The 14637-nt window shown below is 45.5% G+C and overlaps 1 protein-coding gene across 2 annotated transcripts in view; it reads left to right on the top strand.

The window, feature by feature from the left end:
- The window catches only part of RFX4 (regulatory factor X, 4 (influences HLA class II expression)), a 292151-nt gene that overhangs the window by 174301 nt on the left and 103213 nt on the right, over positions 1-14637 (top strand). The window contains exons 1-2 of one of the 2 annotated variants that reach the window (XM_006897541.1): positions 1473-1483; positions 12135-12318. In XM_006897541.1, the coding sequence (XP_006897603.1) occupies positions 12224-12318 (95 nt within the window). In that variant the 5' untranslated portion in view covers positions 1473-1483; positions 12135-12223. Of the gene's footprint in view, positions 1-1472; positions 1484-8213; positions 8276-12134; positions 12319-14637 lie in introns of those variants that run through there. The other variant, XM_006897540.1, reaches the window with a different exon arrangement.

Raw genomic sequence — 14637 nt, 5'->3', positions numbered from 1 at the left:
AAAAAAAATATTGAAAGCCTTAGAAGCCTGATGGGGCCATTCTAGTCTGTTCTGTAGGGGGTACTATGAACAAGAACTGACCGTAGAATTGGCTGAGATAAGATATGCTGACTTTCCCCCATTATTTTTACTTTCTCCTACTAGAATGAAAGCTTCATGCACAGAGGCTGTTTCTGTTCTGCTTAGTGCTTTTTCCTCTGGCAACTAGCAAAAGGTCTGGCATGTAGTAGGAGTTCGACAATATTTGTTATTGAACAAATCCAAACTATGTCTTGTTTTTCAGCCCATTATGCTTATTGATACTGAAGTTTGTTGAACCTGGGGGGAAAATGATAAAAAAAAAATAAAATAAAAACCCACATAAAACAAAGCCAATAGTGAGACTCAAATTCCAGTTATGTGGCCAAGGAAAGACTTGGGAGAGCTGAGTCTACCGACAACTATACTGTAGAATTCTATGGGGCACATAAGGATGGTCACTTAAACCAAACAAGTGGGAGAACGCGGGGTGGCTGTGTGTTTTTGGGTGATGGCAAGTCCTTCCGGAAGCAGATCAGCACATCATTTTCCCCTCGGTGTGGCTGAGGGTCGAGCTGCCCACTTCTCCATCAGCAGCTGAGCTCTTCACAGCTGTGCCAGGAAGTTCCATTAGAAGGTGAGGAACAGGCGAAGTTGAGAGAGGTGACTAGACAGTAGTCAGACAAAGAGTGTGAGGGGAGGGTTCCAGGCAGTGAGAACAGCTGTGTGGAGAGAGCTAGAGGCAGAGAGCAGAGCGCGCTGAGGAGGCATGAAAGGCGTCTCCTGCGTCTGTAGACCAGGGAGCGAGGGGAAGACAAGGTAGTGGCGAGCTGAAGAGAAAGCACGGGCCTAGGAGCTGATGACCCAGACTAAGGTGGGTTCAGACTTTGTCTGAAGGCTTACCAGGGAAGTGGTGGTGGTGGAGGTGTACCTGAAAGCAGAGGAAACAAGGAAGCAATGGCAGCCACCCAGGGACCAGATGATCACAACTGAGACTAGTGGTGATGGCAAGATGGCCAATAGAAACAGGATGTACTCAACGTAGAGGAAGGCTGGTTCTTTGATGGGTAACATCAGGGTGTATTCAAGATGGAAGGAGGATGGACATTGGCCTCAGACTGGAAGTAGAAGATGCTGCCTTTGGGGAGAAGCTCTTAGCTAGTTGGCGAATCAGGAAAGGGCTCGTGTGAGGTGGCATTTGTGTTGGTTGCATGTGGTGGGCATCGATGGGTATAGGTGAGGAGGAAGAGAGCAAGGTAGGCAGACAGAGGGACCAGAAGCTGGGAAGCACGCAGAGAGTGAAGCAAAACCAAAGAGTCTGATACAAGTGGAGAAAGGAATTATGCCAGGAAATCTTGAGAAAGGGTAGAAGACAACTGGAGTCTGTGAGTCCTGCTGAAGGATCCTCTAGGAGTCACTGCAAGAAGCATCATAGTCTCTGAGCAGATGTGCTGCAGGTTGGAAGGTTTCTTCACTCGGAACCCCAATTTTACAGAATGGCTTTGTTTAGATGGCAGATTGCCATTGTACAGGACGTGGGTAGATTCTGTCAGTGAGGAGACCCGGGCTTGCTGCTGACATCACAGTTCTGCCATTTCTCTCTTTTCCCAGAATATTTGATGGATCGAGGATGTGGTAGTGAGCTGGGAGGGAATGGGGGTTCTTAGGTCTGTTTTAGAACAGAGGCCACCAGAACTTTCCAAGAGAGTCTAAATGAAGGACATGGAAGATAAACCATCACTGATGATGGCATGAGAACAAGAGATAACCTCGTTCCTCAAACTCCTCTTGTTGCTGCTGTTTTATGTCATTGAGTCACCTGCAATAGCTCTGAACCTTACCCTACCTTGAACCAGTCTCACTCTGACACACCTACCCCCGTTACCCCAGTTATTGTGTCAATCCACCTCGTCCAGGGTCTTCCTCTCCTGCTCTGTCCCTCCACCTTTCCAAGCATGAGTATGAATGCAAAAAGATGACATCACAGAAATATAGATGGACTATTAAAGGGAGGAAAGAAGTTCTGAAGGAGGGGTTCTATGATGCTTTCAGCCATTCATCCCAAAGTAGTGATATCGCCATGACAGAGTGTCTAGTCAGATTGGGTTCATTCAGACCCCAGGCCTGCATTATTCTGCATGCTGTATAACTTAGTTCACATTATTTAGACTCTTTAAGCCTCTGTTCACTCATAGCACAATGAGTGCTATGAATGGAACCTGGTGCTGGGCTGCACTGTAAGAATGAACTGGAGGTGGTACATGTGAAATCTATACTAAACCCAGAGGCTGTTGTCCAAATGGAACAAGGGAACACTGCATAGTTTAAAATCAGGAAGGCTGTGTATCATGGTTGTATCCTTTCTCCACACCTACTCAACCTGTATGCCGAGTATATCATTCCTGAAGCCAGATTCCATGAAGAGGAATGTGTATCATCAGGATTGGAAGGAAAGCTTCCCCTGTGTTATGCAGCTGACACAACCTTGCTTGCTGAAAATGAGGATCTTAAACATTTACTGCAGAAGATCAAAGACTACAGCCTTTAATATGGATTATACTTCATTATCAAAAAAACAAAGATCCTTTGTGACTATAAACAACATGATGGTTTGAAATTGTCAGTGATTTCATTTTACATGAATTCACAATCAATACCCTTGGTACTGGCAGTAAGGAGATCAGGAGACGTACTACTTTAGGCAAGTTTCTGTTAGGGACTTACCTTAATTACTGAGGAACAATGATGTCTGCTTGGAGACTAAGATGCATCTCATTCAGCCCATAGTCTTTTTTAATCACTTAGATCCTTCCCATCTGAGAGTTGTCATGTTGGGGAAAAAAAGAGTACTGAATATTCCATGGACTGTCACAAATAAGATTTGGAAAAGGTACAGCCAGGGGGCTCCTTGGAGGCAAAGACAACGAAGCTCCATCTCTCATCCTTTAAACATATTGGAGGAGAATCTATTCCTTGGAAAGGGATGTCCTGCTTCAAAAGGTGGAGGCTCAGTGAAAGAAAGGAAGACCTCTAGTGAGAGATTGACGGGGTGACTGCAGCAATGGGCTCAAGTGTGTCAGAGATAGTCAGAATGGCACAGATTGGACAAGGCTCAGGTCTGTTTTTCATAAGGTCACTATGAGTTGTACTTGACATCAACTAACAACACAGGTGATTGCCACAGTGCCTGCACCAGGGTTTGATCCTGGGTAAGTCTGACCCCAGAGAGTGAGTGGGCTTAACCACTGGGCCCTGCTATCTCCTAACCTGCTAGAGATTTAAGGCAGTGTGGAAGAGTCACAGGAGAACTGGGCAAGGCTCAGAGAGAGAGGAATTCCTCAGGGCTGAGAGAGGAAATAATGTTCCTTTTAGGCAGAAAAAGCACCATTCTAGGCAGAGAAAACAGCCAGGGTCAGGGCAAGACTAGTAGCACCTGGAGCTTCGGAGGCGTTGTGAGGGTGGCTGACACTGAGGTTGTGATGGTTGGACTGTGGGCCCTCACAGAGAGCCTCCCAGGCCAGCAAGGCACTAAGAAAATGGTCATGTTCGTATTTTAGAAAAATCACCCTGTGGGATCATAAGGAGTAATGATGAGGACTACTGATGTCAGTTTGAGGACTAAGGTGCATGTGATCCAGGCAGGATCTTTTCTGTCATTTGCTAAGCATGCACCTGAGAGCCTGACAATGACTAAGGATGACGGAAGAATCGATGCCTTTGAACTCAAGTGCTGATGATTATACGGATTGTGAAAAGGACAGCTGTGTGTTGTAGAAGGTACAATCATAGTGCACCTTGGAGGCTAAGCTGATGAAGCTTCGTCTCACATACATTGGGTCATCCCTTAGAGAGGGACATCATGCTTGGGAAGGTGGAGGGTGGGTCAAAGAAAGGAAGATCCGCAAGCAGGTGGGTTGACATGGTGACTATGGCAGTGGGCTTGAGTGCGTCAGAGTTTGAGAGGATGGTGTAAAATAGGACAGAGTTCAGATCTCTTTTCATATGGTCCCTACAAGTTGTACTCAAACTAAATGGTAGCAAACAACAACAGGGGGCCATAAGACCATTGATGGTGTCTGTGGTCCATTTATGAGTTAATAATGGGCTTGGACAGCAGTAGAAGGATAGATACAAGTAGATGGGTTCATCAACACTTTGGAGACACAATCAATAGGATGTGCATTTGTGTGGGACTAAAGAGAACGGGAGTCAAGAAAATGAGAACTGAGGCTCAAACAGAAACTTGTACACCAATGTTCATAGCATTACTCACCACCACAAGAACATGGAAACAGCCCAGATGTCCAACCACAAAAGAATGGATTGAGAAGTTGTGGTACATTCATGCAATGGAATACTACACAGCACGCAGGAGCAATGATTTTGTAAATTACTACCTAACTTGGGAGGAAACTGAAAAGCATTATGCTGAGTGAACTGACTCAGTTCCACAAGGATAAATACTGTACAAAACCATTATAGAATGAGTATGAGGATCCAAGGCAAGGGCAAGGGTGGAAATAGAGGGGTGAGGATGGCAGGGGTAGGATATTAATCATAGGGTTGCACAATTTGATGGGTGGGTGGGGTGAAGGAAATAGGATCTTTTCTGAAAAATAACATATTCAAACTTTGTAAATAAGTCAGAGTAATATAAAAAAAAATTAAAAAGAAGAGGAATTGATAAGGGCTCTGCCGTGTCTTCCTTGGGTAACTCCTTAGAGGGTAATCCAGGTCAGAACGGATGGTTTACAAACTACCCACTTCATTGTACCCAAGGATCCAGTGCAAACTGTCAGCTATAGAAGTTTGCAGATTAAATTGATCTGTGACTTCACGTGATTTGATAGTTCAACAAGACCACAGTATAAAGAATTACAAAGTCGTGGGGCTGCATCGTTTCACCTGGTTGAGGAACAAAGGCTCCACCGTCTGGTGTGTCTGGGACCAGAGTCTGGGTCCCAGGATTAGCTCGCCCAGTCTCTGGCCTCAGAGGCTGACCTGTGTGTTCTGAGGATGTTACAGAGGATTCCGATTGGAGAAACATCTGGAAAGGCATCTAAACTTTGCCTGTTTTCTTAAATCAAGTAGGGATAAAGCTTATCATCCAAACAAAACAATGCTCATTTTAAAAATTATCTACATTTTGTGTGCAAGAATAGGGAATTATTTGAGAAGAGGAAAAAGATGGGATTTTCGCTGCCTCTTTCTAGGCTATTTCTAATTTCCTTGTCAATTTGGAATAGTTAGACTTTTTTATGAGAAAAAAAATCTGGTACAGAAATATTCTGTTCTACATGGCGACCTTAATACTTTAACAAATATTTTTATTTTCCCATGTTTCTGTTCTGTTCTTGATTGCCTTCGAATCAAGCACAACTCATTGAGACCCCATGAACAAAAGGCCTGAAGTCCCTCTACAACATTTATCAAAGTTCACAGAGTTTCTGGAGGCATGTTATTGGCATTAAAGTAATTTGAGATCTATTATTTAACATCCTCCCAACCATTGTCTGTCTTCTGACAGTTTTTGTTACCGACTACTAGTGTATCATTGAATCTATGTGCCATTCATTAAGCCAGTTCCCTATCATTGGGCAGTTTTCACTCTCATCGGCAGTCCTGCACATAACTTTTATTTCCTTGAAATTAATATATCATACTTTGTGGCTCTTAACATATGCTGTCAAATGCTTGAGGGAAGGGCAGTACTTAAAAAAAATGTCCTTATCAAATCTATGACTATTCTAATCACATCCTTGGCAGTACTGAATATCACTAAAAAAAGCCTATTAATAGCAAAAGGTTCTTTATTGTGCATGGTGCCTTCTTGTGCCCATTTGCATGGAAGACATTTCCCTGGTCTGGATGTCAGGAGCATCTCTTTTTCATAAAGGAATATGCTTTTACCTTATACTGAGGTACCTGTAATTCTCAGTGTTCTTCTTTGTTTAGATGGGAGGTTAGAACCCAAACCACAGCCTGCTTTAAGCCAATGCAAAGAATCCCTTGCCTCTATGTTTCTGTGTCCTTTATTTTCCCTCTGTCTCCGTTGGCCTGTGTCGTTTCAGTTGTGTATCTTTGTGAACAGATGTCTGAAATTCCTAGCTCTTAAACTGGTAGTGTGGTAGAAGACTGGCAGAGGAAGTAGGTGACAGGCTAATAGAAGTGTATTTGGGCACCACTGTCCCTGACCCCAGCTCAGACCTGCTCTTGTTACTGAGGACATAATTTGAGAAGAAGACAGAGGTAGAAACCCTGTTTCCGAGGGATCCCAAGACCATCTTAGAGGAGTTAGGGGTAAGGGAATTGGGAACGTGTTACTCACAAGAGTGGTGTCCGTATAGAATGGCACAAAATGGTTTGATGATGTGATTGTACTCAGTCATCTCTGAGAATCTTAATTTGCCTGTTTTTCAACGAGGAAATGCTGCCCCACTCATTCCCCACACTGGAGATAGCTTCTTAAAGACATGATCAAAACTTCATGCTTTCTGGCCTTCTTCTCACCTGCTCATTTGTTTCTGTCTTGTTGATGCCCATGTCATAGAGGCTACCTTCACCACCCATCCTTCAGGTTGCTACACATCACGCTGCATCTCCAGGCTGCAGATTAAGAAACTGAGACACAGTGAGGTTGAATAAAACTCAACCCAAGTTCAATTAACTAAGATGGTTACAATGCATGTTTGTTGAATGAATGAGTAAATGCATCGCTGAAGAGTACTGTGAGCCAACTATGGAAACCTCTTCCATCTCTGGAGGGAACTGTTCACTTTCCATCAGTGGGAAATGGGTCACGGCATCTCTTCTCTTAAAAGGACTGGGAGCGTGTACACCCTCTGCTCATGCTTGCCTTTTCCAACCTGTGCTAGAAGGGGAGGGTGTCTAGAAAAATTGGAATGACTCTCAGAGAAAAATAAAAATCCTTGGCAGTAAAAGCATAAGGCATCAGGACAATCAGTGGTAATAAAGTCAAAGGTTTATTGAGCACTCATTGCCAAGCACTGCAGTGAATTGTTTCAGGCATTAACTTGGCTACATTTTCTTGAGTATTCTCCAAGGTAGCTTCTGTTATCATTCCCATTTTATGAATGAAAAAACTCAAGTGGCTTGAAGGCCAAATAGCTTGCCCCAGGGTACCCCAGGCAAGAAATGACGGTGCTCAGCTCCAACCCAGGCAGTCCACTTTCAAAGTCCCTGTGGACATCCTTAAGGACTTTGCTTCTCTACAAATGGAGTCGTTTGACTTTGGTTTCACATGGGGAGATGCCTCCCCTCTCCTGTGTTTCTCACAAAATCTATGTGCCCACTAGTCAACAGCCGTTATCACCCACTCTGTACATAAGTAAAAGCCATTCTATTGTAGGACAGAGTTAGACTTGAGTCCCTCACCCAGGAAAGAATGGGTTGAGCCTCGTGCTAGGTCCCTGCTCTCATGGAGCTTTCAATGCGGTATAAGAGAATGCTCACCTAACATGTAGAGAAGTCACGACTCTCCTTTCCCTTGTGCTGATAAGCCCACACGAGAATTGTCTGTGCTAGTCTAGAATGACAGCTCAGAGAAGTGCAAGGAGAAGGGCCACTCGTTAGAGGCCCACTGTGTAAAGCAGAGGCACCAGCCCCAAGCTGATTTGGATTAAATGGATTTCCAGACAGTGGGAGCTACAGCCCAGAGGCCTCCAATGGAGAGCAGATGGGTGTGTTTCAGAGCTTGAAACGCAACCCTCAGATCTCAGCGTGGCTGAGACCCAGGAGACGGTGCAAACTCTGGGGGTCATAACATGGGACGAGAGCTGAGAGATAAAGCTCAGACCACGCTTCCGAGGCTAAGGGTTAAACCATGGTTCTGAGTGAGATGGAGGCCGTGGAGGGTTTTAGCAGGAGGTCAGATGAGAGGACTCTTGTGGGCCAGCTGTGTCCCCCCCGGCATCTTGTGTGGCTGTCATGTGAGAAGGAGAGATTAGAACCCAGAGTGGTCAACTGAACCCTCTTAGGGTCCAGTACCCCACAATCAGCCAACCACTCCCCTTCCCCAGCACCAGTCATCTCCAGGGCCCAGGTGGGCCCCCTTAACCAGTTGCATCAACCAAGGAAACATATGTCGTCGCCTTTGAATTGCTGCTGTTTCTAAAACTCAGTGCCGTGCTCTCAAGTCTCCCCCGTGGGTAACGGATTCTTATGTTGACTTGCAGATCATCCGGCAGCAGTTTCCTCAGCTAACCACCAGAAGACTTGGAACTCGAGGGCAGTCAAAGTAAGCACCGGGCGTCATTCCACCTGCAGGGTGGGCAGCCTGGGCCTCAACGGCAGGCCCTGAGCATGGGCCCTTCACAGGGAGCTTCATCGGCAGGTGGCCTGGAGTGGTGGCTGTGCCAGGAAGCAGCGCCGAGGAACCCTTTGACAGGCGGACCCCTCTTCCAGGGTCCCCAGGTTGCTTCAAGGGCTATAGAGTTGGCGTGTGCACCTTCTTGCCTTTAAGCTTTTTGGTTAAACAGTGCTGGGCGTCATTTAAAACAAAACAAAACAAAAAACCACCAAAATGTCAAAACGTGTGCTTTTTTTTTTTTTTTGGAGACTGCTCCACTTACTTGTTGACTATGTGCTCTGATAGTCTCTAGTCAGCCATGAGGACAACTTGTGCTAATCTTTGCATGCAAGGGAGGCGTGAAGAAAGAGCCAGCTGCGGCTGGCTGCGTAGTGATAGCCATAGCGTAGGTGAATGCACATCACCCAGCAGTCCAGGAGTCAGGCCAGGCGTCAGTCCCTCACCTGGGAAATAATGGGTTGAGCTCTGTGCCTGGGCCGCGGTCTGTGCTTGGTCCCTGTTCTGATGGAGCTTACATTCAAGTGTGAGGAAACCTAGAAAGGATGCTGGAGAAAGTAGGCTCTCCCCTTTCCTGACAGCGCTGAGAAAACATCATCCTTGGGCTTCACAACCAGCCAGCATCATTTCTTCTCTGTTCCAAAAGCGTAGTGCTGGGGAATCCTGGGACTAAGTAGCAGCTTGCTGTGTGTCCTAATGTAACTGCCTGCCTCCTGGTGGGAAAGATAAACAAAGAGAGAATAAACAGTAAAACACCAATCAGATCTGAACAAAACGTAGAAAGGAAGGTTATTAGAGAGGCAGGAGAACCAGGGTGGAGAAACCAGTTAATCTTGCTTCCTGAAAGGTTGGAGGTTCGAGTCCACCCAAAAGAACTTGGAAGGGGGAGTGTAATAAAGTCATGACAATCTTGGTCACAGCCTTGGAAAACCTTTTGGCACCTAAAGTCCATCACAGGTCAGTTCGCCAGGAATTAGAATCGCCACAAAGGCCGCTGAATAGATAAATAACAAAATTGACAGTAGACAAAAACAACAGTGGCTTGGCTAAGAGGGTTGGGCCTGGGATTGCCTGTAAGTAGGTGACAGCTAAGACAAGCCCCAAGTGGGAGGAAGGTGTAGGGACATGGGCCTCTCCAGGGTGTGAGAAGATGATTGGACAGTCTGCCGCCACTGCTCAGGTGTCATCAAAATCCGGATGAGTAGGACCCTAAGGGGTTATTGATGTACAGACATGCTTTAAAAAAATCTGGATGCATAAGACCCCAAGGGGTTTCAGAAATCATTTGATATTAACAAGTGTCCCAGGGGGAGAGGCCAGACCCCACAGAAGTCAGGCAAGCACTGAGCTTTTTCCCCTCAACTGCAACCGCAGTTGTGATCGTGAACATTGTGACTCCAGTGGGGAAAGACGAGATAGAGAGATAGAAAATAAAGTTCCTCTCAGGCCTACCGCATCCGGTAATGTCATCTGAGTATCAGACGAGAACAGTGCTCCACAGGGCTTTCAGTGGCTGTCTTTTGGGGGTCAGGCCTCGGATCGTTCTCCCCAAGCGTGTCTCCCCTCCAAGTACCAACTCTCAGGCTGTCAGGAGCTGAGCACTGGGACTGTTAACTGACAGTAACTGACAGGCCAACGGACGGCCCTTCCGTTAGAAGCTGGGCAAGTTGGCAAAACCCAGCGACTGCAGGACTCTGCTGGAGGGGGCCTTTAATCACGGGGCCCTTCTCAAACATTCTGGCCATGTTTAGCAACATGCCAGCCTATATTCCCCTCCCTCCATTTTATTTATTTTTTAAATTTTTTTTAAATCTCACACCCAATGCAACTGAGTCACTTCCAACTCTTAGCAACCTACAAAGGAGCTCTGGTGACCTGGTGGTAAGGAGCTGTGCTGCCATCCCAGAGGCATGTGGTTCGAATCCACCAGCTGCTCCATAAGAGAAAGACGGACAGTCTCCTCCCTGATGATTAAACTGCCTCTGAAAACCCACTGGAGGGTCAGCTATGAGTTGGTTCTGAGTTGATGGTATGCAACAAGAACAGGCAATGTGCAAAACACTCAAACCTTTAGAAAAACAGTCGTGCTGGGCTTACAGCATGGCCTTTTCTGTTTCAAATACACACCACCCAACACTGTCACCTGGGTACCAGCCTCCCAACCCCCTCTCCCCCAGGACCCCCTAATCCCTGGACAGCACACTCCTCTCCCCACACAGTGAGTTTCACTTTGAAGCCAAGTGTGAAGGAAAAAAATATGGTCAAACTGGAAAAAACTTTTTTGGTCAAATTCTGAAAATAGCACCATAGGCCGACTGACACACACTCTCTCTCTCTCTCTCTCTGTCTCTCTCTCTCTCCCACACACAGAGAGAGGGGGGGAGGGGGGGGGGGGGCAAAGAGAGAGGCTTTCAGAGTTATTTCCAAAATGACTTTCAGAGCATATTTTAACAAGAGACGTCTTGGGATAAATTCCTAATAATTTTCCAAGGTAATTTCCCTGAAGTACCAACCTTGTTTAAATACAAGCACTCTGGTTTACAAGTGTTCGGGTCTTTCGTTCTTAGGGTCACTATGAGTCGCCTATGACTCGACAGTAGTTAACAACAACAACTGGTTTAAATGTGTTTAAAAATGAGATGGTTTCAGCATTGGTAAAACTCGTTGTGTACAGCTGAGTTGGAGCCCACCCATAGCAGACCCTCTAGCAGGTTTTCAGAGGCCATAAATCACACGGGAGGAGATTTGCTCATTTTTCTCCTGCGAAGCAGCTAGTGGGTTCAAACAGCGTGTCTTGGGGTTGGCAACCCAACTCTGTATAACTAAGCCACCAACGAGCCCTTTGGTAAAACCACTGAGCACAAATATCAGATTGATATTGAACACAGGGTTTAGTCTTCCAGCTCCCTCTGAAATAGAAGAGTAAAAAAAAAAATAGTGAAGATAGAACAGAAAGTTTTCCTATCCTGTATGAACTTGGAGATGATTCTCTTCTGTAGTCAAAAGCCTGTATTTTTTTTATATCTTTACAAGCTGGTTCGGGAGCTCTGGGAACCTAGTGATAAGAATCTGTGCTGCAATCTCAAAGGCACAAGGTTCAAAACCACTAGCTGTTCAGTAAGAGAAGGATGGGCCGTCTCTTCCCGTGCAATTAATTACCTCTTAAAACCCACTGGAGTGTCAGCCCTGAGTTGATTCCAATTCACAGCACACACTGACAAAGCCGATTAGAATTAATTTTTTTTAAAAAAAAAAAGGAAAGAGAAGGAAGGAAGGAAGGAAGGAAGGAAGGAAGGGAGGGAGGGAGGGAGGGAGGGAACTGATAAATTGGGCAATATCTTTAAAATCACTTTAAAAATTCCATGTTATCATTTCATTGCATATTTTCCATGAGACTCTACTCCCAAGGTTAGTTACCCTTTCAAGCAATAAAAAAGTAGTAATAAGAGCAAACTCTAACCTCCAACCTATCAGCTTTCTAGAGGTCTCCATTAACAGAATCTGGGGAGAAGGTCAAGGCTGTTGACAGCTCTGCCTAACAAATGGGGGGAAAGGTCAAAAGAGGTCAGTGTGACAGCATTATGGTTAACTGCTGATTTTAGAACAGACCCTCTCAGATAAATCAAGAAAGAGTCTGGTTCAAATAATGCATACGATTACTATCTGGAGTTTAAGAAGTTACGAAGGGAAGCCTTCTAAGGTTCCAGAGGCAAGACCTAAATGCCTCTGTCTGAAGTGCCATTACTGGAACGCCTGGGACCCATCCCCCACTCCCCACCCCCCACAAAAGGCAGTTATGACAGTTGGAAACAGAAGGCAGAGAAGGCAGATATTAGCCCAACACAAAGAAGAACTCTCCGATAACTCTACCGGCGTAAAATGGACTGGGCTGCCTTCAGAGGGTCCGAATTCTTCATCCCAGGAGGAATTCAGATAGAGACTCCATGTCCGCTAAGCAGAAATTTCACAGAATGGTATCAGGCATTAGGGGGGCTGGGGAGACGGAGGGGGTTCTGTGAAAGCTGCTCTTGGATAGCTCCAAAAGCTTTCTCTTTGGTCTTATTTCATTAACCCTCCCACACCTCCAGGGGGGAGAGAAAAGTGGTTATTGCGTTGTGCAGTGTTTTCTGGAAGTGAGGCCCATGAATTATATACATTCATATTGCCTTGCAACGTTGGGTAAAAATGCATTCTGGTTAATTCTGAATTAGGCTTTTCAGAGGTGAAGCCCCAAAGTGTGTTCTTTTGATATGTTTTATAGGTGATTTACAGGTATCGGCTGTTGTGTGAGAATTAATGACTTGGAGGTTAAAAGCAGGTTAGAGGTTCAAATCCTGCCTCTACCGAGTGAGGGGTCTTGGATCGGTTAGTTAAAATTTTTTAGGGCTCAGAATCCTCATCTGTAAAATGGGAGGAAATCCTTAATTCCTGTCTTACGGGGACTTTGTAAGATTAAATAAAATAGTTTATTATCCAGCTAGGGAGCTCTGGTGGCCTAGTGGTGAGGAGTTGTGCTGCCAATCCAAAGGTATTGGGTTCAAGTCCATCAGGTGCTCCATGGGAGAAAGATAGGCAATCTCCTCATTTGTGATTCACTACTTCTAAAGACCCACAGGAGTGTCGGCCAGCTCCACAGCACATGACAACTAACAACGTTATCCAGCAAGTAGATAATAATAGCATCTCTAACAGCTGGAGTTCAGTAAAGCTGGGAGGGGAATTCAGGTACACAACCCAGAAAGCTGTAGACCTCAAGGTACATCAGATTACCTGCGGCAGGTACTCAGTGCTGATTCTTGGGCCTCATTTCCAGACGCTCTCAATTGATAGGTTGGGGATGGGACTCACTAACCTCCCTCAGGGACTTTGACAAATGTCCCAGTTGCTAAGACCAATGCATGCAGTATTTTCTTAATCAAAAGCTACACGAGTAGCTTTTTGTGGCCAAATAGACCTATCTTCAGGAACCTGTTCTTTCACAGTTCTTTAACCTGTAGCAAAATACTCATGCAGAAGGTGCAGAAGACTTTGTATGTTGGCTGCCAACAAGTTGACTCCAGGCTTGTATCAACCCCATTCACAGCAGAAGGAAGCTCTGTCTAGTTTGGTACCGCCCCCCCCCCCCCCCTTGACTGGTTGCAGATCTGACTGTTGTGATCTATTGGGTTTTCCTGAGCTGATTTTCACAAGTAAACCACCAGACATTTCTCCCTAGCTCACCTTAGTCGAGAAGCTCTGCTGAAACCCTTTCAGCCTCATGGTAGCAACCCAAACCTACCCTGACCAATAGGCAGGAGCTGTACACGAGATATTACTTGGAAATAGAGCTAGGGTTTCACATCTATAAAAGCAAGAGTTCTAGCAATGAACTACTACTAACTCCCTCGTAGGAAGAATGCAATCCTGCTCATTCCAGGGTTAAGGAGCCCTGGGGGCACAGCGGTTAAGTACTCCGCTTAAGTGCTAACTGAAAGATGCTTGTTAAAACCCACCAGCCGCTTCTGAGAAGGAAGCTGTTGCAGTCTGCTTCTGTAAAGGCTGCAGTCAGGGAAACCCAATCGGACAATTGTAGTGGACCTTGCGGGCACCGTGAGTGGAAACTGACTTAAGATAAGCAACGGGCGTGGGGTTATTTTTACAAATGAAGGTGCATGAAACACTTTGCTGCATTTAGAGCATGATGACAATTGATGGCACCTAGATGCTGAGCAAAACACAGCCTCCATCCTTCATTAGTCTTAATTGAAAACATTTATCAAGCTCATTTTGAGTGAACAAAAAATTCTGGTCTTTATTATATACTTAGTGTCTGCTGGAGAACTAACCGAATCATTTGGAAAAATGCAAATCTTTGGAGCCAGTGTTTGTTACGAATTGCACATTAATGATTTCTGTCAAGGGTGCACTTAGCAGTCCGAAGCCCGTCCTTATGCTTGGGCGTCAGAAAGTGGGGGGACATCATGGCAGAAAGCTTGTAATCATTGGCTGGCTTTGAGTACCCCTGAGGACCACTTTTGTTCAGAAATTAGAGAAAAAAAGTGTAAATGGAATTTTTTTTTTTCAATCTACCTTTCAGCTTTGCAAAGGATTTGACTTCAGGTTTTCTGTGGGAGGCAGTTTTGGTTATTTTTACCCTCCTGATTGATGGATGGAAGCTTAGGTTTCATTCTCAATCTCTGAGAAAGGGGAGTTTTGCAGAAGAGTTAACTCTTGGGGCTCCAGGGAGGATGGGCTGAGCCACCCTTGGCCTGGGGCACCCCTCTCCACCCCCGAGGGACCCCCCCACTTGTCAC

Source organism: Elephantulus edwardii, unplaced genomic scaffold (genome assembly GCF_000299155.1).
Source record: "Elephantulus edwardii isolate Elephantulus edwardi_28Jun2011 unplaced genomic scaffold, EleEdw1.0 scaffold00211, whole genome shotgun sequence".
Classification (NCBI taxonomy): Eukaryota; Metazoa; Chordata; class Mammalia; order Macroscelidea; family Macroscelididae; genus Elephantulus; species Elephantulus edwardii.
The sequence above is the reverse complement of the archived record's forward strand: the minus strand, read 5'-3'. Positions and strand labels throughout refer to the sequence as shown.